The 24,850-nt window shown below is 38.7% G+C and overlaps 1 protein-coding gene across 2 annotated transcripts in view; it reads left to right on the top strand.

Moving 5' to 3' along the window:
* The first annotated feature begins 15,202 nt into the window (after positions 1-15,202).
* jph1b (junctophilin 1b) overlaps positions 15,203-24,850 on the top strand; it is a 44,711-nt gene continuing 35,063 nt past the window's right edge. Inside the window, exon 1 of one of the 2 annotated variants that reach the window (XM_084732656.1) lies at positions 15,203-15,825. In XM_084732656.1, coding sequence (XP_084588782.1) covers positions 15,447-15,825 — 379 coding nt within the window. In that variant the 5' untranslated portion in view covers positions 15,203-15,446. The remainder of the gene's footprint in view (positions 15,826-24,850) is intronic. The other variant, XM_084732655.1, reaches the window with a different exon arrangement.

Genomic DNA, 24,850 nt, shown 5'->3' with positions numbered 1-24,850 from the left:
AAATAATAGAAGTGAATGGTGACCAGTTTTCAAACATAAAAAAACAACAGAATAAAAACATAAAATGCCTCCATACTGCTTGTCTGGTGTAATCCAATCCTGACACACCAAGTTGACTAAAAAAAATGTTATTTACACCACATTTTTAGTCTGAATCTGAACTGCACTGCACACTGTCTGAACTGAATGTGTGTGGTGTGATGGTGTGCAAATGGCATGTTGGAATTTTAGGAGACTTGATTATGCCAGATGAGCAGTATGGAGTCAGTTTACAGTATGTTTTTATTCTGTTGTTTTTTATGTTTGAAAACTGATTCTGTAACACTGTTTTCCTGTGAAACTCCAGCAGTGTTTTGTGGACTAACAAAATAAACCTGACCCTCAATCAGCACGAGGATGAGAAGATAATGACTGAATTTTGCCATGCCACCCCTGCAGAACTCCCCACTTGGGCCACAGCTGTCAAAAAACTCCGGAAACACTGTAAAGAAGAAAATATCCAATGTTCATGTTTTCCTTAATTTTAGTATAAAACAAAAACAAAAAAAATCGTTTTCCACAAAGTTTTATGTGTTAACCTCAATCTAACATTTAGAAACTAGAATTAGTGCTTCATGGTTTTCTGCCTCTGCCAACCAGTCAGGTTGAGATATTGCATTCACAGGAAGAGGACAGATGAACAGACAACCTGAAAACATAATGCCTTTGGTCATGGCTGTGGCAACCGAATCGCCTGGAAAAAAGAAGTAAGCTGTGGCTGAGCTGTGAAAAACAGATATTCCAGAAGATGGCAGTGTTTGACAGTCCACTGACATGGCAGTCCTTCAAGAGGTCCTTGTCCACTCATGGGGTTGTTGCCACTGTCTTCATGGTCTAGCTTGTTTGTCTGATGAGTTTAGAGGATATAAATATGATTCACTTGTTCACAGATTTTTATTTTGAAATGACCTGCAACAACAACCATTTTTGGTATCTGTCACTGTTTAAAACAGTCTTTTCCAAAGACTGGGTCAGGATCCACAGGTGGAGATTTTATTTGGGTCCCCAAATAAATAAAAGATTATGGAAGAAATTCTGCAAATTTAAGATTTATATCTGCAGTATGGGGCTGAACAATTCTGAAATAATATCTAATTGCGATTATTTTGACTGGCAATTGCGATAAGATTTGTGATTAGAGGTAATGATCATTTTTAAATCATGATTCTTATTTTGATTCAAAAACATGTTAAAATGACCATGGTGTAATTTTTTGCAGGAATCTGTACCAAATAAAGATGGGTTTTGTTTATATAAATCTGTGGAATCTGATGTGTGGGACAGGACATCTCTGTCTCACAACATTCATTCATTTAAAAGTTTTTTGACACACATTTTGCCTTTAACAAATAGTGCACCTCCTGTGATTTGAAAAATGCCATATTGCATTTTCAATAAAATTTTGTTTAATTGTGCAGCTGTACTGCAGTACACCTTTTTATAAAGTCTAAAATATCTAAAATGTCTATATTGTTTAACTGATAAGAGGAAAAAACAAGAGTCTGTTAATTTCACCTAAAATACACTCACACACTTTACTTTCATTCATAAAGTCAGCTTAAATGTCCTGTATTGTTTTCCTGATGAGAGGAAATAATAGCAAGGAAATGGCCTATTAACTCAGCCTAAATGAACTGATTTCTCATTTCTAAAGTTTTAATGTGTATGTGTTTCCAATATTGTGTCAAGATAATATAAGTTGATGTGGAAATGGCCATAAACTTTCGTTTATGCACAAGTGAACTCTTCCCAGAATTGATAAGGCCACTTGTTAGTTGGGTTGGAATGGTTTGTCATTTTTAAAAAGTGGGAAAACAGTTTGGGAAACGCTGGTTTAAAAACATGTTCAGTCATTGGCCAGGACATGACAATAAAAGCAGCAGCCTAAAAAAGGTTTTTCTCACAATGTTCTAATGTCAGTTCTGGATTGACAACATAACATAGATAACTTTAGACATATAAGGAGCTCATCAACAGTCAGTGATGTGTCTAAGACATATTCTTCTCATTTTCACACACACACACACACACACACACACACACACAGAGACTGACATATTTTCTCCTGAGAAGTTAAAAAATGGATTTTAAGGCACCAGTCTTATCAGTTTTATTAATTTGACATGTTGACAACCTGTTGTATAACTTTGGATACATGCATGTAGCATTTTAATATTTGTATTCTTTTAAATACCTTTTATTAAGTCCATTCAAAGTCTTCACTACATGTATTATGAGTGTGTACAGATATTGAGGCAGACAACCACGAGGTGGTAATTCTAGTTCACCATAACCTGATCTTTCTCTAACCTTAGCTGCCCTGAACACATATTGCTGAGAGCTGTTAGCTTCAGCTCCTCTCATGTAACATATTATGTTTTACTGTTTTGTTACTTGTGTCACAACCTGGCTACTAAGGTCATGACAAAGTGGGAGACACATCGTTTCAAAGATTGTAAAGTAATTTATGGATTTATTTTACCTGTATTAATTATGCGAGTAACAGAATAAAAAATCTAAATATGTAAAGTACATCATAAACATCAAAAGACGTGGGGTGTGAGCGTCAGTAGTGACAGGAGTGTGGGGTGTGCAGGAGGGTGAAAATGGTGTGTGAATGTTTGTTCAAACGCATAAAATAACCAAAAGGCAACAGAGGAGATTTTACAGGCTGTGGACAGCAGGCCAGGTGTCAGCAGACAGCCTGATGATCCTCCTGTCAACCAAAGCACCACACTGCTGACCAGGGACCAGCAGCACTCACCACATTACAACAAACAACATGAAGGAAAAAACATCAGTGGCAGTAAGTGAGCAAACGTGTCAAAGTAACATAATTTTTTTTTTCTCTCTCTCTTTTCCGGTTATAACAACTGAAAGTCTGCAGGACATTATGAACATCCTGTGACTCTTTACATTAACCATCATTAATAAATGGTTCATCATGCTTATTTTACTGTTAACAATGGAATGATATAATAATGTTTACTAATTATTAGTGATGCTATATTTTGTGGTATTTTATCATTAGTAGGGGTAGAAGTAACTCACTGCAAATACTCAAATTACTGTAATTAAGTATTTTTTTAATTACCGGTACTTTTATGAGTAGATTTTCAACTTCAACTCATACTTAGTTAACAACTTCTACTTAGTTACATTTAAAGCCTTGTTTCAGTACTGAGCACAATCTGAATGAATATCCAAACCTTTTATCTGCATTTTTGTGGCCAATCAGGTGATCTGATCACAAAGAGGCCAATGAGAACCAGGAGATACAAATGAAAAACAAAACAAAATGCATCAGCAGCACAGGTTTGGAGTAGGGATGTTAATGATTAATAATTAATTTATAAATTGCTGAATATATTTTTAAGTGCTTTAGCCAATTAAAAATATTTCCATGGATATTTAATCAATAGTCATTTGACATTGTTTAATGTGGTGGAGACATTTGTTGAGTAAGGAAAATTAACCTTCAACATAAAATGAGAAGAATAAAAAAAGAATGTGAAGAAATAAACGTGTTTCATATCTGATTCGGGAAATCGCACAAAATTTGCGGCCCTAGTTTGGGGAGGTGACTGTGACATCAACAGTTACTGTAAAAGTAACTAATACTAAAAAAGTAACTAATGATACTAGTTTTTGCAACAAATACTTTGTACTTTTTCTTAAGTATTTTTCTAACACCAGTACTTTTACTTGTAATTGAGTAATACTTTAGCAGTGTAACAGTATTTTTTACTTGAGTATGGATTTTCAGTACTCTTTCCACCACTGATCATCAGTTTGTCCATCCATCCATTGTCTTCCGCTTATCCAGGGCCGGGTCGCGGGGGCAGCAGTCTGAGCAGGGACGCCCAGACTTCCCTCTCCCTGGACACTTCCTCCAGGTGTTCCGGAGGGACCCCAAGGTGTTCCCAGGCCAGCTGAGTGACATAGTCACTCCAGCGTGTCCTGGGTCTTCCCCGGGGCCTCCTCCCAGTGGGGCATGCCCAGAACACCTCCCCAGGGAGGTGCCCAGGAGGCATCTGATATAGATGCCCGAGCCACCTCAGCTGACTCCTCTCGACATGGAGGAGCAGCAGCTCTACTCCCAGCTCCTCCCAGGTGACAGAGCTCCTCACCCTATCTCTAAGGGAGCGCCCCGCCACCCGGCAGAGGAAACTCATTTCAGCCGCTTGTATCCGAGATCTTGTTCTTTCGGTCATGACCCAAAGTTCATGACCATAGGTGAGGGTAGATTGACCGTTGTTGACATAAAAGTACTGGTAATTAAAAAAATACTTGACAGACTGGCGCAACGACCGCATTAGTGTTGCCACAGCACCAATCCCTCTGTCAATCTCGCGTTCCATCCTCCCCCCACTCCTCTGACCCAGAGGGAGCAAGCCACCTTTTTCCGGTCGAGAACCATGGCCTTGAACTTGGAGGTGCTGATTCTCATCCCAGCCGCTTCACACTTGGCTGCAAACCGCCCCAGTACAAGCTGAAGGTCCTGGTTTGAAGGAGCCAAGAGGACAACATCATCTGCAAAAAGCAGAGATGAAATCCTGTGGTCCCCAAACCGGACTCCCTCCGGCCCCTGGCTGCGCCTTGAAATTCTGTCCATAAAAATAATAAACAGAACCAGTGACAAAGGGCAGCCCTGCCGGAGTCCAACATGCACTGGGAACAGGTCTGACTTACTGCCGACAATGCGAACCAAGCTCCTGCTCTGGTACATATGGCCTTTAGCAGAGGGCCCCGAACTCCATACTCCCGAAGCACCTCCCACAGAATGCCACGAGGGACATTCTGTGCCTTCTCCAAGACCACAAAACACATGTAGACTGTTTGGGCAAACTCCCATGAACCCTCAAGCACCCTGCAGAGGTTATAGAGCTGGTCCAGTGTTCCACGGCCAGGACGAAAACCGCATTGTTCCTCCAGGATCCAAGGTTCGACTATCAGCCGAATTCTCCTCTCCAGTACCCTGGAATAGACTTTACCAGGGAGGCTGAGGAGTGTGATCCCCCTGTAGTTGGAGCACACCCTCCAGTCCCCCTTCTTAAATAGAGGGACCACCACCCCGGTCTGCCAGTCCAGAGGCTCTGTCCCCAACTGCCACGCGACATTGCAGAGGCATGTCAACCAAGACAGCCCTACAACATCCAAAGACTTGAGGTACTCAGGGTGGATCTCATCCACCCCCGGTGCCTTGCCACTGAGGAGCTTCCGAACTACCTCACTGACTTCAGCTTGGGTGATGAATGAGTCAACATCTGGGTCCCCAGCCTCTGCTTCCTCTACGGAAGGCGTGTCAGTGGGATTGAGGAGATCCTCAAAGTATTCCTTCCACCATCCGACAATATCCCCTGTCGAAGTCAACAGCTCCCCACCACCACTGTAAACAGTGTTGGCAGGGTACTGCTTCCCCCTTCTGAGGTGCCGGACGGTTTGCCAGAATCTCCTCGAGGCTGACCAGTAGTCCTCCTCCATGGCCTCCCCGAACTTTTCCCATACCCGAGTTTTTGCTTCCACAACCACCTGGGCCGCAGCACGCTTGGCCTGCCGGTACCCGTCGGCTGCCTCAGGAATCTCACGAGCCAACCAAGCTTGATAAGACTCCTTCTTCAGTCTGACAGCATCCCTTACCTCCGGTGTCCACCACTGGGTTCGGGGATTGCCGTCGCGACAGGAACCGGAACCTTGCGGCCTCAGCTCCAAATGACCACGTCAACAATGGAGGCAGAGAACATGGTCCATTCGGACTCAATGTCTCCAGCCTCCCTCGGGATCTGGTCAAAGCTCTCCCGGAGGTGAGAGTTGAAGACCCCTCTGACAGATGGTTCCACCAGACGTTCCCAACAGACCCTCACAGTACGTTTGGGCCTGCCAAGTCTGTCCAGCTTCCTCGCCTGCCAGCGGATCCAACTCACCACCAGGTGGTGATCAGTTGACAGCTCAGCCCCTCTCTTCACCCGAGTGTCCAAGACACACGGCCAGACGTCAGTTGACACAACCACAAAGTCGATCACTGACCTCCGACCTAGGGCGTCCCCGTGCCATGTGCACTGGTGGACACCCTTATGCTTGAACATGGTGTTTGTTATGGACAAACTGTGACTAGCACAGAAGTCCAATAACAGAACACCACTCGGTTCAGATCGGGGGGGGCGTTCCTCCCAATCACGCCCCTCCAGGTAACACTGTCGCCACCCACGTGAGCGTTGAAGTCCCCCAGAAGAACAACGGAGTCCCCAGTCGGAGAACTTTCCAGCACCCCTCCCAAGGTCTACAAGAAGGCCGGGTACTCTGCACTGCCATTCAGCCCATAGGCCAAAACCACAGTGAGGCACCTATCCCTGACCCGAAGGCGCAGGGTGGCAACCCTTTTGTTCACCAGGGGAAAACTCCAACGCATGGCGGCTGAGGTGGGGGGCTATAAGCAAGCCCACACCAGCCCGCCGCCTCTCACTGTGGGCAACTCCAGAGTAGAAAAGAGTCCAGCCTCTCTCAAGGAGTTGGGTTCCAGAGCCCCGACTGTGTGTGGAGGTGAGCCCAACTATCTCTAGCCGGTACCGCTCAACCTCCCGCACTAGCTCAGGCTCCTTCCCCCCCAGCGAGGTGACATTCCATGTCCCCACTGTGAGTTTCCATGTCCTGGGATTGGGTCGTCGGGGCCCCTGCCCACGACTGCCACCCAAACCACATAGCATCGGCCCCTTCTGAACCCTCCCGCGGGTGCTGGGCCTACGGGAAGGCGGGCAACGTAAACAACCCTGGTGTTGAACGCTTCATTAGGTCTTTGGAACCGCTCTTAGTCTGACCTATCACCTAGGACCTGTTTGCCTTGGGAGACCCTACCAGGGGCAACAAGCCCCCGACAACATAGCTCCTAAGATCATTTAGGTTCTCAAACCCCTCCACCACGATAAGGTGGCAGTTCAACGGGGAGGTCATCAGTTTGTGTATTATGAAATAACTTGTTTATAAATTATATACTGATATTATTTATCATAGCTGATAAGATACAGTAATTACATTCTGATTACATCTATACAGATCTAATTACAAATTATAGCATAACTAATAATTAGTAGACATTGTTACCATTTCATTGTTTTTTACATTGAAATAAATTTAGCTTAATCAATTTATAATTTATTAATGATGGTTGTTATAAAGTGTTACTTTGGATATCCCTTTTTTCATATTATCATTATATTGATATATGTGAATACAACAATTATATGATTGTAATTGAAAATATTAAATTAAAAACTTTTTAAGGAGTTTACTCAACAATTTTTGAAATACAAAATGTTTTTTACGAAACCTCAAAGAAAAAGGTTTGTCTAAGAACAGAAGTTAATGTCAACACAAGATTACAGGTTTGGGGGGGGTGGGGGTGGGGGGGGGGGGGGTTTATATTATTACTTTATTTATATTATTGTTTTGATGTGAGGGACCCCTAGTGGTAGATATTACATACTGTGGTGTTAGAAAAATAGAAAAATACTTAAGAAAAAGTACAAAATACTCATCTCAAAAATTACTTTTTTTTCTCTTTTTTTTCTCATTTTAACCTTTATTCCACAAATGGCTCCACCAGACAAAACAATGTCAAATGAGGTGCAGTTACTTACATTCCTAGACTAATTAAATATTTATGGATACAGTTTTAACTGGTTAAATTCTCAATGCTGATTAATCTATTAATGATTAATGATTAGTGAGCCAACAAACAACAGCAGCAGACTGACTCAGTTTTACCTGATTGGAATGGAACCTTAATTAGTGTCATTAGTAACACCCAGGGGTGGAAGTAACTAATTACTAGTTGCTTACTTACTAGTTGCTAGTCAAGTTACTGTAATGAAGTAGTTTTTTTTGGGGTACTTTTATGTGTAGATGTTTATGTATTTATTCCACCATGTAAACTACTTAGTTACTTTCAAAATCATAATTGAGTACTGAGTACAATTTCAATTAATATCCAAACTTTTCCAATTAAACCCATTAAAACTGTATGCATGAATATTTAATCTATAGTTAACTGAACCTCACTTGACATTTTTTTGTCTGGCAGAGCCATTTGTTGAATGAGGAATCTAAAACTTAAAATGAGAAAAAGGTTTTAAAAAACATGTGTTTTATATCTCATAGATTATTGATGATTGATTGATTGATTGTAAGCATTTTCAACTATCAATTAAGGAAATCTTAAAATTTGCAGCCCTAGTTTGTAGAGGTGAGTGTGAGTACTGAGCAGAACGGAGCAGGAGAGTTGGAGAAAGAGAAACATCTTTGATTGAATGTCTGATATTGATTAATGTATTAAACATCAACAGTTAAAATGTAATTAATACTCTGAGTAGTTTTTGAGACAAATACTTTGTAGTTTTATTTAGGTAGTTTTCTAACACCAGTACTTTAGTAATGTAACAGTATTTGGACTTAAGTACAGACTCTTTACACTACTGGTAGTGTAGTGTTGGGAAGCCACACACACATACAAAAAAAAGGCATTAGTGAGCTGGAAGTCGTGATGCATTTATGGTGAACCAGTTATAATTCCTGGTTAAGATTAAAAATTGCTAATTAATTCATTAAATTAGAACTACAGTACACACAGAGAGCTGTTCAGTATTTAACCATTCAGATGTACATCAAGGCTGACTAATTTTCTTTCTTGTAGGGCAGCCTGTTTGTCACTGTACCACATTTTCTCCTCATCCTAAAGGACACGTAGCAATGTTTTATACCACAGTGGCATCCAGTGAGGCACCTGTGTATTGTGTATTTTCCAACAGGCACCAGTGTCAAGACCTGTGTTTACCCCACTATGTCATGTCAAAATGGCTGCTGAGTAAAAGGTATACATTAGGTTTATAACCCGTGCTGGGACAGTTAAGTAACATATTCTAAATACTCTGGATTATTTTTGGAGTACTTCAAAATTGTCTTGCTGAACTAATTTGTCTGAGTGACTCTGAATGTATTCAGCATAGAGATATTCCTTTACTCAGCGCTACATAAGTTACATAAAGGCTACATAAAGGCAGTGCTGCCATCTGTTGGCCACAAACAGTAGCGCAGCTTCTGCACATCATACACACCCAAAGGATCCAGCATGAATCATGTCTTGAATAAATGGATTGTATTTGTAGCTAATTAGCGATACACATCACCAGTTTGGCTAATCTAATTAGACAGCTGCTTAGCCAAACTAACGAGCAAGTCATGGCCCAAAATAACAAATTACAATCTTATTTGTAGTGTTAAGCACCCTCTGACCCTTGTTAGCATGACAGCACACACAAGCAACACAAATAAAAGCCCACTATGTAGGATTAAGTGGCATCTAGTGGTGCACTTGTAGATTGCGAACACCTTGCCTCACCCTCCCCTTCCAAGCATGTAGGAAAACCTAAGTAACCTGACATGCCAGATGATTTGTTACACAAAACCATCCAAGAACCAATCCTTTAAAACTATTTGGAAAAGGGTCTGCACTTTCAAAAACAACACTTGCAGGTGATTGGATGAAGCATCTCTCACGTCTAACATGAGCTAATTTCAACCAACCAGATCAACTCACCAAACTGAAGCCAAAGCCATCTGGGAGAAGGGTGAAAACATCGATAAAAGCTTTCAGTGTTGTTCTTTGCTCTTCTTTCAATGAAGAAATACTCTCCAGTTCTGATATAACTGATGCTATCACAGTATGAACACTAACCTCTTCAGGAGCTGCCATTGTTTGTTTGAGATGAGTCACTTCCATGGACGCTTCTCCTTCCCATAGTGGCCAGTAGTCCCTCTGAGGATACTGATAGGCTTGCACCACCTCTGGTGTGGACACAAATGGATAGCAGGGAACCTCACACAACACCAAAATCAGGAGCCTGTGTTTGGTTTGTCCATTCTGGACTACTGTAGAAGATGGTGGTTGAACATGGAAGATGAGCAGCTGACTCATAAAAGACTCATTCTCAAGAAATGAAAACACAACAGGCAGATGTTTTTCAGGTGATTATACACTAATGAAAACATACAGTACTTGTGAATATTCTATTTAATTTCAGTCATATTCTGACAATAAATCCCAGTAAATCTTACACACTGGACCTTTAAACTTGCTTCTTCAAGGTGGTCATGGATTCCATTGATGCACAAAGCAGAGCTCACACTGTACTGTAATATTGTGACCTTTGTGTGCAGGTAAAATGTTCATTATATTTCCACATATCATAAACACATTTTCTGACAGCATCCTGGCTGTGTGTTTCCTCTCTTTATGGGACAGTGTAAAGTGTGAATTTTAGAGCAAATAAAACAAAGACAAATAAAGTAATCCCTTTAAGTAATCTGTTTTCTGAGTAATGGAACTGTAATGGAATACACAACACCACCAATTGTTTTATAAATGTGAGATGTGTTTAGATTTTCCACCTATGTATGTTAACAGATTTGTAGTCTCATGTTTAAGTTTAGCATCTTCTTGTGATTTAGGTGAACCAACCCTTTAAGCCCTTCTCATAATTTTATTTAACTCACTGATTTCATTTTAGTCCTACACCTGTCTTAATCTTGTTTTTAGCATCATACTTAGCACAGTGTAACGTTGTAAGTGTGATATAAATAAAGTTTTTACCACACAGTTACACATTAAGGTTGGATCTGCCAAATAAAGACCACCCAGACAAAAAAAGGACGAACATCCGTCCATAGTTGTCTGACCCGTGGTGATGACAGGTTAAATTGTTGGTGACAGAACAGACGGAGGAAGAAAAAGGATGTATCAGGTAGATAAAAATATTCAAGGTGTCTGGTTGTTCATCTATTTTTGACAAGAGTTTTATAAATAAAGTTATTGCAGGGTGCCAGAGGTACATAATCAGCTGCTCACTGCTGTCATTCATGAAGAGCCTTCTGAGGTCCAGATATGATTACTGCCACCCCCACCCCCACCCCCTTCTCAGGATCAACACACAGGAAGGTGTGTGTTCAAGTGCATCAAGTCAAGTTTGATGGTTGCAGCTTGTAGCAAAAGTAAGCTAGAGTACATGTCAAAGTTCACTGGTCCAACATAAGGCAAAGATTGTGGCCCGTGTCCTAAGTGGAAAAATACATTTATTTTTATAGTTTTTCTTATATATTCTGAAATATATAAAGCACCGCCTGGGTTGCACCCACAAGGATTATTTTTAAACCTGATTAAATCATGGTTTAACTTTAAATTATGTTGCATCAAAATTAAAAACTAGCTTAAAATTAAGAAAAAATAAAGTTGAAGCTGTATTTAAACTTGAGTTTATTTTTAAATTGAATTCTGTTGCACCAAAACATTAAACTCCAATTTAAAATGTGATCATGTGACTTATAATTGAGGTTTTAACTTTTTGAGATGGACTAAGCAAAATAATCAAGTTGCTCCATTAATTAGTAATTAATTAAAAAATAAAAAGTAATTGGGCCAACAAGTTTTTTCAAAGGAGAAATTCAAGCCTCTTTGCCGAGCCACCATGAGTAGGTTAACTAACTTTTTAGCTAGCTCCAAAATATGGTTACTTTTTAGCTAAGATTAGCTTGCAAACAATGTAACATTTGTTAACTTTTAGCTAGTGTTAGCTTAACAATATAGTTAAGGATTACAGAACAGCCAAACATTAACAGTTTCCCTGCTCTTTTATACTTATGCTACTGGATCCTAGCACAGCTCCTGAATTTATTTATTTTTTATTTATATTTTGGTGAGCAAGCTTCTCTATATTGATTTAAATCATTAAACTAGGACTTACTGAACTGAGACTGAGATTGTACAACAAAGCTTTATTTTGAATCTGATATATTAATTTCAAACCGAGTTTTGCTAAACTCTGATTACAAATAATCTTAAATTAAACTAATCTGGTTAATTGGTAGTTAAATGTTACTTTGATTCTGTTGAATTAAACCCCTGATAGACTGCTGCTCTCACATGTTCCACATATTTCTCCTGTGGAAAAACAGAGATTCTGTTGGTTCCTTCAAATATTCATCAGGTGAGTCCATTTTTTTTTCAGTTCAACAGCCAGGTCAGCTCAGTCATCGTGGGGAAGCTTTGTGTGGACACTAACAGAGGTCATATGGTGAGTTAAACAGTATAACACACGTTGTAAAGACATTTAGATTTTACATCTTCAAATTCTGAGCCAAACTCCAATTTTTGTTTCAACGTGGTGTGTAAATGTCTGTACAAGTTAAGTAAACATGATGTGAGTGCGTTGATGTAGTACGCACAGACTCATATGTGTGTGTATGGGGGGGGTAATATAACAACAATATACTGATGTCATTAGATGTGTTACTAGATATGGTCTTAGACTTTGGATACTGTTACATGGTGACATGTCATAAGTGTTGTCTTTTCCTGCTTTTAAAGTAACAGACATATCCTAAAATTCATTATTGAGTCTGTTCTTAACTTTCTTCAAAGAACTTGGTTATTTTACTCAATCCATCTCAAACATACAGACATTTTATAAGTTAAACCTCCTCAGGTGTAGGTTTAAAATAAATGGTAGGTCATATTTTAAATTGGAGCTTAAACTTTTGGTAGAACAGAATTAAATTTAGTCCAGGTTTAGGGTAAAAACTAAACTCAAGTTTAAAGGACCAGTGTGCAGAATTTAATGGTATCTAGGGGTGAGGTTGTTGATTGCAACCAACAGAATACTCCTCAGCTTTGGAAAACAAAGCACATACCTTTAAAATATATATTTTGTTTTATTATCTATTATTACTACTTTTACTTAAGTTTCTTACACCAGCACTTTTACTTGTAATTGAGTAATATTTTGGTAATGTAACAGAACTTTTACTTGAGTACAGATATTCAGTACTCTCTCCATGACTGTTAGGTGATTTTATTCATATCTGCTATATTCTGCCAATAAATACCCCTAAATCTTACACACTGGTCCTTTAAAAAGAGGTTTAACTGCAATCCTTCTTAATTTTAAGCTAGTTTAAAAGTTTGGTGCAACATATTTAAAGTTAAAATCACTATTTAACAAAAACTGACTGGTGGTGCAACCCAGCAATAGAGTATTCAAATCTACAGGCAGTATTTGAAGTCCAGTCAGGATCAATAACCTCTGTCCCTGCTGTATGTGCTGCTGACTGATGGAACACGCATCACATGAAAACTGTCCATCCGCCTGTTGTGTGTATGTCAGGCCTGCACACTCACAGACTCACGGCTGAGTGAAGCTGGTTATTGTTAGTCACAAAAGTACAAGCAAAGAGGAGTTCCTCCTTTCAAAATAAAAGCGCATTTCTTAATGCTTCTAGGAAAACAATGTTGCCCTATGTACTGACTGCTAATAGAACCATTCAGGTGAATCAATGATACATTTATACACAGCAATTACTTTATTGTTTAAAAAAAAGTTTTGATCTCTTCATTATTTCCACTGTAGTTCTTTCAGTATTACATGTTCAGTTAAAGTAACAGTGAGAACAGCTGGTGTTGTTTCTAAATTTAGAAATCAGCCATGTTAAAAGCTTTGAATAGACTGTTTTATGTCTGCACAGGGAAAACCCTTCATACTAGCCCTTTAAGAGGCTGCTGTCATGTAAAATCCTACAATTTAATTTAACATAATACATCAATAATAAATGTTGTAAACTCTAGAATAATAAGTTTTACCTTATGCCAGTGTTATGCCGGTGTAACAGATCCCAGGATACCAGCCTTAAAAATTTCTCACATTGTTTCTGTGTCACAAACAAGGCTGGATTACCAACCATCACATTACTGCAAACAAGATGACACACAACAAACCTGGGACCAGCAATTCCAACAAAGGGCTCCTAACATATATGCATTACTCTATGTAATCTACTACAAGTTTGGAGTAAGGATGTTAATGATTAATCATAAATCATTAACCAATTTGCAATTAGTTACTTCCACCCCTGGGTGTTACTAATGTCATTAATTAAGGTTCCATTCCAATCAGGTAAAACTGAGTCAGTCTACTGTTGTTGTGTTTGTTGGCTCACTGAAGGCTCTGCTATATTAAATAGAACAGGATCTTAATTAGCATCGTCGGTACCTTTGTTCACCCTGCTATTTCATATCAGTATGGCTGCTGTGAAAAACACCTCCTGTGTGATGCACTGATGTCCACCATGTAATCTACTTAGATACTTTCAGAATAATAATTGAATACTGAGTACAGGTTGAATTAATATCCAAACCTTTCATCTGCATTTTTGTGGATCACAAGTTGGTCAATAAAAAACAGGACATATGGATGAAAAACAAAACACTGCAGCAGCACAGGTTTAGAGACAGGATGATAATGATTAATAGATTAATCAGCATTGAGAAATTAACCAGTTAAAACGGTATTCATAAATATTTAATTAGTCTAGAAATGGAAGTAACTGCACCTCATTCAACATTATTTTGTCTGGTGGAGACATTTGCTGAATAAGGAAACTAAAAAATGAAAATGAGAAAAAAGTAAAATAAATCTTATACGTAATTAATTATTAATTGATCATTAGCGTTGTCAACTATCGATTAAGAAAAACCCAAAATTTGTGACCCAAGTTTGGAGAAGTGACTGTGACTTCTGAGCAGAAGAGAGAGAAAGTTGAGAGAAATTTAAACTGTAGATTTGGAGAAACAGAAACATCTTTGATTGAATGTCTGCTATTGATAATGTATTAAACATCAAGAGATAAAAAGTAACTAATACTCTGAATAGTTTTTGAGACGACTACTTTATATTTTTACTTAAGTTTACTTAAGTTACTGATCAAAAGTGTGTCAAACATTTAGGATTTTGCTCCCTTTTGTGGCTAACCTGGAAGGAGAAAAAAGAACCCTTTGCATTTTATTGCATTTTATATGCTAATGTTTTGAGATGTTTAAAGAGAAAAATAATTGTGGGATTCAAATTTTATGGCTTAGTGGAACATTTTCAATGTTTGATTACAAAATGTTACTAATAACAAAAATATTGTGTAATTTGTATTCAGACTACATCTCAAAGTAATCTGACCCATACCTGCATACTATGACAGAAATGATCCCTAAATGTATCTTTTGTTTTGAAAGGTCAAACAGGAAGCAGCGTGTTGTCTTCGCCTCACGCGGAGCAGTGGGAGCGATCTCCAGCGCTGAGCTGTAGAGCGACTGTGGCAGCCGTGGCGGCCGCCTCTCACCCTCCCACGTCCCGCTTCCAGTAACCGACAGAGCTCCGCTGATGCGCCCAGCCGCCGCCATCACTCCCCGGTCCCTTACACCTCCGCCCAGAGCTCGTCTTCTCCCCGTGGCTTCCGTGTCAGCGTCACTCCGCATCTGAACAACACTCTGGACTTGTTCGTCAGCCGCCCAGCAGTTATTCACCCTCCGTTTCTGAATGACGGGCGGTCGGTTCGACTTTGACGATGGTGGCACCTACTGCGGAGGCTGGGAGGACGGCAAAGCCCACGGCCACGGCGTGTGCACCGGTCCCAAGGGCCAGGGCGAGTACTCCGGCTCCTGGTCCAACGGGTTCGAGGTGGTGGGCGTCTACACCTGGCCCAGCGGGAACCTGTACCAGGGCTACTGGGCTCAGGGGAAACGCCACGGGCTGGGCGTAGAGACCAAGGGCAGGTGGATTTACCGGGGAGAGTGGACCCACGGCTTCAAGGGCCGGTACGGGGTCCGGCAGAGCCTCAACACGCCGGCCAGGTACGAGGGCACCTGGAGTAACGGACTGCAGGATGGGTACGGCGTGGAGACGTACGGGGATGGAGGTGAGACGGAGGGAGGGACACATCATGGGGACATGGCGTTAAATTGAAGTACATGTTTCCAGGGATGGAAGTAACTAAATACAAATACTCAAGTTACTCTAATTAAGTAGTGTTTTGGGTACTTTTCAAGTCTGTACTTTTACTCATACTTAAGTATGCACTGTAAAATGTAATCTACTTAGTTACTGTTTAAAATCATAGTTGAGTACTGAGTACAATTTGAATTAATTTCCAAACCAATGACAACAAAGACATACAACAAAATGCTGCAGCAGCACACATTTTCAGGAAGGATGTTAGCGATTAATGATTAATTATTATTAAGAATTTAACCAATTAAAAATGTATTCATGGATTTTTATATCACAAAAACACTGAAAACAAGAAAAACACATGTTTTGTAACTTATAAATTATTAATGATTTTTTTTATTGTTAACGGTTTCAATTATTAGTTCAGAAAAAAAAATGCACAAAATTTGGAACCCTAGTTTGGAGAGGTGACTGTGACTCTGAGTACTTTTTGGGACAAATACTTTGTGTTTTTTCTTAAGTACATTTATAACAACAGTAATCTTATTTTAGTAATGTTTTAGTAATGTAACAGTACTTGTACTTGAGGACAGACTTTCAGTACTCTTTGCACTGCTGCATGTTTCTCAGAGTTGGAACATATTAATATACCTATCTTTAGAAACCACAGCAAAAACATAGTGTGAGCAGATATATACCTAAACACCTCATTAACACACACACGCACACACACACACACACACACACAAACAAAGTGGAACATTGGCTTTGTAATATACTTGTGTTTCTTCTTGTGTTTATTCAGTTGTGTTTTGAAGCTGTGGACAGACCTTTGAGCTTGCCTGCTTTCTGTAAAGCTGGAATTGTGATTAACATATAAAGCAAGTGTTTTTATTTGATTTTATTAAATTTTATGAATTTTATTCACTTGACATTTTGGCTTGTAATCATCATATTGTGGTTTAGTTGTGTGGTAGTGAATAGTGATACACAATTTTGGAGCCTCAGTAGCTGTTAGTCATATTTGTTTTAAAAAGAGGGGGTGGTGTCCACCACCTTAAACTTGTGTAACAAAGTTTACGTCTCCACCAACACCACTGACCTGTCTCAAAGCTGTCACACTCACAGTTCTTTACATAGTTTTAGGTTAGTGGGTTAAGGTTTTATCTGGAGTCATTTGATCTGTCACTGCTCGCTGCTGGAAATGGGGACTTCTGTGAGTACTATATGTTGTGTTAGTTGGCAACACTGAAAAAGCTTTTAGGACGCTGCTAACATACAGCACTCTTCATCAGTTTTGCACTACTTTTTGCAATGCATTGGGGGTATTTTCAGTTCACTGTATAGGGTGTAGTAATCACATTAGGACATCACTACCAAATATCAAGAACATGATTTTAGGGGTCGACTGATTATCTGCCTGATTGATGTTCAGATCCAATATTACTTCCAATAATATTACTAAATATATTATTTTTATTTAAAAAAATGTCTTTATTTAATAGGAAAGCATAAGTAAGGACAAGACAGGGGGAGAGAGAGTTGGGGGGTGATATGCAGCAAAGGGCTGCATGCGGGTGTCAGACCCACAGCAGCTGCACAGGACTGTCAGCCTCAGTACATGGAGCAAAAACTTTGCCAATTGAGCTACCTGGTCCCCATTTATTTTCACTTCATAAAATATCCATTCAACCTATTTGTTTAATAAAATTAAAGTTCATTTTAAGAAATACTCCTGGCAAACTCCTTCACTTTTTTTAAGGTAAAGTTGAAACGTTCTGTTTTAATTAAACATATGTTTAATTTCAATGAAGTTTTGTGTTTGTTATTCCAAATTTTAACACCAAGACATTAAGTTTCCTTGATAACTAATAATCAGTATTGGTGTATATGTAGTGGAATATATAGTGAATAGTGAATGATTGTAGACTCAGCATAAGTTTGGACAGTTATACTGACAGAGAAAATTACCTCTTTCTGATTCCAGTGGGCACAGGCCCTTAATACCCCCCACACAAGCCTCACCAGTAAACCAACTCAGGATGGTGCCGCACACGGCGCTCTCCAAAAGGCTGATCCTGCTGCTGCGAGCAGAGCCACGGTCAGAGGGCTGTTTCCCCCGCGCCTTCAAGAGTGGAAAAATCAAGCCTAATAAGTTTACAGCCAGATTGTTCCAAACTGTGTTCTTAAGATTGGAAATCAGTTGTGTGTGCATATAGTTGGTTCAGAATTGCTTTGACATTGTTGTTGCTCAGCTAACAGGTGCTAATGGGCTAATTCTGATAGCAGGGCTGAACTTGCTAGCTTAAGACGCAGGGGGCAAATAGATGTGACTGGCTGAAGAGTGGAGGGCGGTGACAAGACCATTGTCAATACAAATTATGTTATGAAAAAAATAACATGAAATAAAAGAATACTTTTTAAAGAAGGTGTTTTGAAATAAAAATGTATATTATGGAATAAATGACAAATTATTGTTTCACGATGTAGTGTGACGTATATCTGCTTTATGGACCATCAGTCACTTTTTACAGTTCAATTTGTGCATATTATCAGTGGCTTACAGTTCACTTTGTATATAGTGTGTATTTGTGTTAAGTTAGTATTTTTGATGATTTTGAGTTATAGATTACCATAAGCAACATTAGCTAGCCTTAAGCTAACATTAGGTTGCCATGGTTCTTTTCTACACTCAATGCTTGAAGGAGCTGCCCAGAATAAAAGTCACTGATCTACACTGTATTGTGAAAGTGACCATACATGTTTGCTGCTGTCTGTGTTAAAATACAAACTTATCCTACATATTTTTTCAGTTGTTTTAAGCTGGGAGAGAGACAGAGACGAGTTGACACTTTTTACAGAGCTGTGTGCACGAAGCACACACACACACATACATGCAGACAGGAGGAGAGAAATCCTCCCCACAGATCATCACACAAGGCGCTGATCTGCTAACTTATCTGTAGTAGAAGAAGTAACAGCCCATTTATCAGGAATACATAAAAACCTTTATGTTATAAAGCCATGGGGTTATCAGCTCTGAGTGTGATTATAAACAAGCAGAATGAGCTGGTGACCACTGTGCTGCTTTGTTATGACACACCTCTTTTGATTGTACAGTGCTAGTTTGCTGTAAGGACACACTGGGGCGGGTTTATGGCGGCGCTGCTTGGTCAGCGTTACACAAAGTGGGCTTAAAGGGGAGCCCTCGTTGCAGCAATACTGTGGGATTTCTGTGAAGAAGGGCTTCTGTGGAGCTGACGCCCTCCTCATAAACTTCATTGTGATTTTCTTCATGTTAGCAGCTAGCTAGGATAGCTAACTGGCTAACTCGCTATTTAAGGACACCTATGTGATTATCGAAATCAAAAATACTAACTGAACACTAACATACAGTATATACAAAGCAAACGTTAAAATGTTAACAATATGTACAAATTAAGCTATAAAACATGAAGTATTTTAATAACATCTGGATGAAAAAGCTCTTGGGTGACCATAGACATATACTTCAGATTTGACACCTAAGCTAAGAGACAGATGGTACGTAAAGCAGATTTATGTCACACTACATTGTGCAAGTGGAGAATTTATATATTTTTCACAATTTACTTGTGTGTGTCTTAATACTTATTTTCTATTTAATATGTAACATGTCTGAATGTCTAAAGATAACCTGTTACATATTTTCGTTGAGTTTCATTCAACATTTATTTAATCTGGAGGAATCATTGAGAGAGTGCCCTCATTTACAATGATGTCAAGAGCACCCTTCAATCAGAAAAATATAACAAGAAAACAAAACATATATATAATAAGCAATTAATACAATAATCACACACAAACAAACAGACAACAACAGAACACAGTTAAAGCAGTTAGATTCAAGAACAGAATAGTTAATATTCATGGTTTTAAATTGACCTATGGGTACAAGTGTGTTCAGTTCTAATGTATGTTGTAAAGTGATCCAGGTGTCTGCAGCACAAAAACTAAAGACAGTTTTTTCCAAAATTACTGTTTGTACATGGGACTTGAAGTGTCAGCCAATCACCTGAGTGTGTTGGATAATGAATGTTGGACCAGGAAGTTATAAATGATGGTAATTTTTCAAATCAGGGCTTTATAAATGAATAGAAACCAACCTCTGTCATGTCTAACTGTTATATATGTCCACTCAAACTTTTCATACAGGATGCAGTGATGTGTAGAATAACTGTCACCAGTACTCAGTCTGGAGTGACAAACTAGCCTAGTCTAGTGGTTAGGGAGTTGAGGCAGAGGCATGTCTATAGATAATGTCCCCATAGTCTAGGACAGACATGAAGACTGCCTCGATGACCCATTTCTTGCTGAAGATGAGAAACTTAACTCTGCCTCTAAATATAAATATCTAATTTTCTATCCTAACTTAATAAAAAGTGTGTCAGTGTGAAAGTTGTGTACTTATTATCCCAAACGACTCCAACAATCTTCAAACCAAATCCACAAGGTAACAATTTCATTTGGGTGACCATCAATGGCGTCATATCCCCTGTACCCCCTCTACCTGCTGTAGCTTCCAGAGAAACACATGATACTTCAGAGTGTGAGGAAGGCAGTAAGGGAACATGACTTAATGTAATGTGAAAAAGCTTTTCATCAGTAACGGTGTTTCACAATGAAGACAACAACTCCCATGATCCCATGCTACTTAACAAGGTCATCAAAGTCCGTCTTTTGTTATTGTTTTGATTGAGAGCCCCCTGGTGGCAGAAATGACATACTGTGTGATTAATATTGAACACTCTGGGGCTCCATATTTCATAATATTATAAATATTAGCTTTTATCTGCGGTAGAGTTGGACAATATTTTTAAATTAATCAGTTAATTATCTGAATACCATGCTAATCAAAGTGAGAATTAGTCAAATGATGTTTACCCAAGAGGACCAGACAATGACTATGCTCACAGTCCAGCCCAGAAACTGTAATCAACCAGGACTGACATATCAGAAGCACATTAAGTGAAACTTTATATAAAACTGAGGGACACCAACAGGTGGTAGGATCTGTTCTGGAAGTGACAGGGATAAACTCTTCTGTTCTGCAGTGTTAAGTCATACCTTGTCATGTTTACTCATGATTTAGTAGATTTATAGTAATATCACAGATTTGGAATTTGCTTCTTTTACACAGCAGACTTTATGCTTCAGGATTTTCATAGTTTAGGACATTTTCTTTTTTGTATTTTCCTCATTCTTTCTTTTCCCGTTGCTTGATGCATTTTCTGTTTTTTCTTATGCCTCCATTCTTCCTCGTACAGTAGAGCAGTAGTAATAGTAATCACTAGTGGCATCAGCAATAGCTGCATTTTTAGTAGTAATCTAATTGTAACAGATATATAAGTGTTATTGCGAGTCATGTAAGAAAACACAAAGCACTTGATTCAAAAGTAACATTTTAATTAAAAGGAAAAATGAGTTCCAGTGGTTTTCCACATGACTCATTAAATTACAATATATCACACTATGTATTTTCAATGTCATGGACTTGTGTTGGTTCTTCAGTATATTAACCTCCTTGAGGCTCAGTCCGTTGTCAGTAGTATATTTATAGACGGGCTAATGCTGAAACTGTGTCCTCAGCACAGAACACAAAACTCTTCACCAACAGCTCATGCCAAGCGGTCAAACTTGGCACCAGATGTCCAGTTAGATAAGTTTTCTGTGTGTACTCATTTATATTTAGAGAAACACAACTAGATTTCAATTCTAATATTGCCAGTTTTCTACCATTACTGAGATGAATTTCTTTTGGCAGACAACATTGTGAGAAAACAATCAAGTGAGTGGACCTTGATGTGATTCTCCATCACATTTGGATGAAATTGGCACCAACATATATAAGTATGTATGGTGATCATACATCAAGTTATACTGGGGTTGCAAATTGTAAGCTTTCTCCTTAATCGATCATTGATAAAAGTACACACAATTAATTGATTAACACACTTACAAAATATGAAAAATATTGCATTTACCAAACAATACCAAATGTATTTTTCTCCTCAATCAAAGTTTTATTTACACAGCAACATGTTGCACGTTTTCTGACAGTGTTACATACACCCTTAGAAATTCAGCACCAAGAACATTTTTATCTAGAATCAACCCAGGGGATTCTACCGAGAACTGTTTCATATTGCGGTACAAAGAACCTTTCAAAGAGTTCTTCAAATATTTCAACAATCCTTGACGAATGCTTTCTTCTAGAAAAGGTTCTTTGGATGAAAAGGGTTCTTAATGGAACCGTTTAGTCTTACAAAGAGCCCTTGACAAACTCTTCCAGAAACGGTTCCTCAGAAGCAAATTTTTCTGAGTAGAACCAGAGCACTTCAGGAAGAACCCTTTTGGTTCCCTTTTTTCTAAGGGTTAGGCTGAGTTAACAGGTCATCTCATTATTGTATTTCCTCTCAGAAAAAAAAGTTGAGGCAACTTAAAATTTCAAGGCAACTTGCTGTGATAGATTTTTGAGTTTTGACAACTCAATTTCTTTGAGCTGGGCAAAATCTGCTGTGACCCACCTGTGGGTCACGACCCAGTGTTTGGGAATGACTGTTTGAGATGAGCTGCAGTAGAGCAGTGGTTTCTGGTTTCTGGCATAATTCCGATACTAATCGAAAACTCGATTGTAATTAGTTTTCAGTTTCATGAATCAAATCCAAAGGCAGACTCTGCGATCCTCCCAGTATTTGTTTTTCTCTCCTCCCACACATACTTGCGTCATCCAACAAGTGTCTGAGGAAAGAAATTGAAAGAAATTATATCATACTTGATACCATATAGACTGTCTTTTTTAAAGAAGAATATGAAAATGTTAATGACAGTTGTCAGGGCATAAAACCAATGATCTGCTAACCTTTAGACGTCAAGAGTCAATTGTCTAACAATGGCATAAACATCAGTGCAAAATTAAAAAAATGTTTAAATCAAAAAATTCAAATCAAATCATGACCTTTACATTGAAAGGTCACATGTCATTCTGAGGGGTTAAAAGATTCCTAGCAGCATATAAAATCAGAAAAAACATTTACATCAGACTAAAAAAGGTTTTTTTTTTCTGACTTTCCTCTAATCTTTGCAATTTTTCTTTTGAATTATTGGATAATGTCTTATGAATTATTAGATAATGTTTGGCTAAATAAGAAATTTGTATCCAGAGTGCTCTCAAAGTTCATTAACAATCACTTACAGCTTCCCTAATTCTTGATTAGGTGGAGGGAAAGAGAGAGCCCAGAAAAAATACTTCACAAATAGACATCATCAGTCAGATTTGCACAGAAATTAAGAAACAAAAGGACAGCTCCTGTATTTATTCTTGAGGATTGCAACAAAAACATATTTTGAGGGATTTTTGATTGTTTTACTCAAATTATGCTGAAAATATATTTTAAAAGATCAAACCCTTGGCTATTAAACCTTGTAACAGGCCATGCTCCTAGTGATTATATTTTTAATGGAAAATCTGACAGAGTTGACATCTTACAAAGTCGACAAAATGTTCCATGTTTCTATTTCACAGCGTAATTGTTTTTTAGTGTCTCAGAGTCTCTTAATGTTAATCAAAATACACATTTTTAAACCATAATTCTTACTTATCTTTGATTTAGAAGGACTACAGAGTTGACATGTTATGGTGGAGACACATCTGACAGAAATATTATTAAATGAATCTGTTGAAAAATATGAAGTTTACCAGTGCTTGAGCAATATTCAGCCTTTTTTAAACAGGGAAGTGAGACAGGGATCCTTAGGGTGTAGCTGACCCTTGTTGTGCCTGATAAATACAAAACTTTAAAGGGCCAACATTTTCATTAAAAAATCTATTTTCAAACAAAGATGATTATAATAGCACATTTTTACACTGATGTTATCAGTGGGAATTGTTACTTCTAGACTTTAAAGGCTTTTAACAATTTTTTTTTTTTATTATTTAAAGTTGTGAAATCTTGTTGAGGACAAGGCTGTTTTCTGGCACAGAGCAAGTTTAGAAAAAAAAAATGAAAGCAAAATCTAAACACTTAAAAAATCAACTTTCACCATGAAATTGAAATTAGTCTGTTGGTATTAAGAATTTTTTTTAAGCTGTCCAGAATGGGTGCAGTGAGTGACACACTCACAGGTCCCACCTGAATCAGGCTGTAGTGAATGTGTGTAGGGTACTGGTGTAAGATTCCTGGCAGGTACTGTGTTACACAGTGTTACTATTTTTACCAAGGACTTCACTAAATGAATGAATTCAGAAACTCTGTAGGACTGTCACTATGTGTGAAGTGACTATCCCAGACGGGCTCTGTTTTTAATATGAGTAGATCATTTCAGAAACATTTTTTTTTCTCTTCTTTAATTTATTCCAGAGTCTAGTCCAGTGTCTCCAGTGTGCTGCTGTGAAGAAGGCTTAGGTTTATTCCACGTAGGAAGATAGCTGCTTGGAGTTATGTTTGGCCAGCCAACAGACTTCCCAGTGTCTCAAGTTACTTCCATCTTTTAAAATAGCACATTCTTACATTCTGCAGCTGAAGCCATCAGGGCCGCAGCCTGAGCTCTCCTAACCAGGCCACCAAGCTAACAGTTTTATCACCTAATGACGCTCACTGCTGGTGCTTTTAGAATCACAACTGTTTCATGTCCAAGCTGTCAAAATACCTCTTAGACTGAAGCACACTCAGACAACAGGTGCACAGGTGTTAGGCTCCGGCTCAGTTGTCTTGTTAGTACGTGATTTAGTTTCAAAGCAAGCGCCAAAGATTTGTTGGATTTCATACAAGTACACGCAGAATATACAATCTAAATAGCCACTTTTATGATTTCATAGCAAAAGCTTAAGTACACAATCACCTTTCCTGTTAGAATTAATTTGGTGCATTCATTACATGGCTATGATTAGGGCTGAACAATTTTGAAGAAATATCTAATTGCAATTATTTTGACTGATCTTGCAATTGCTATAA

This window comes from Lutjanus erythropterus, chromosome 12 (assembly GCF_056507025.1).
Source record: "Lutjanus erythropterus isolate fLutEry1 chromosome 12, fLutEry1.hap2, whole genome shotgun sequence".
NCBI lineage: Eukaryota > Metazoa > Chordata > Actinopteri > Lutjaniformes > Lutjanidae > Lutjanus > Lutjanus erythropterus.
This window is presented reverse-complemented; position numbering and strand designations above follow the sequence as displayed.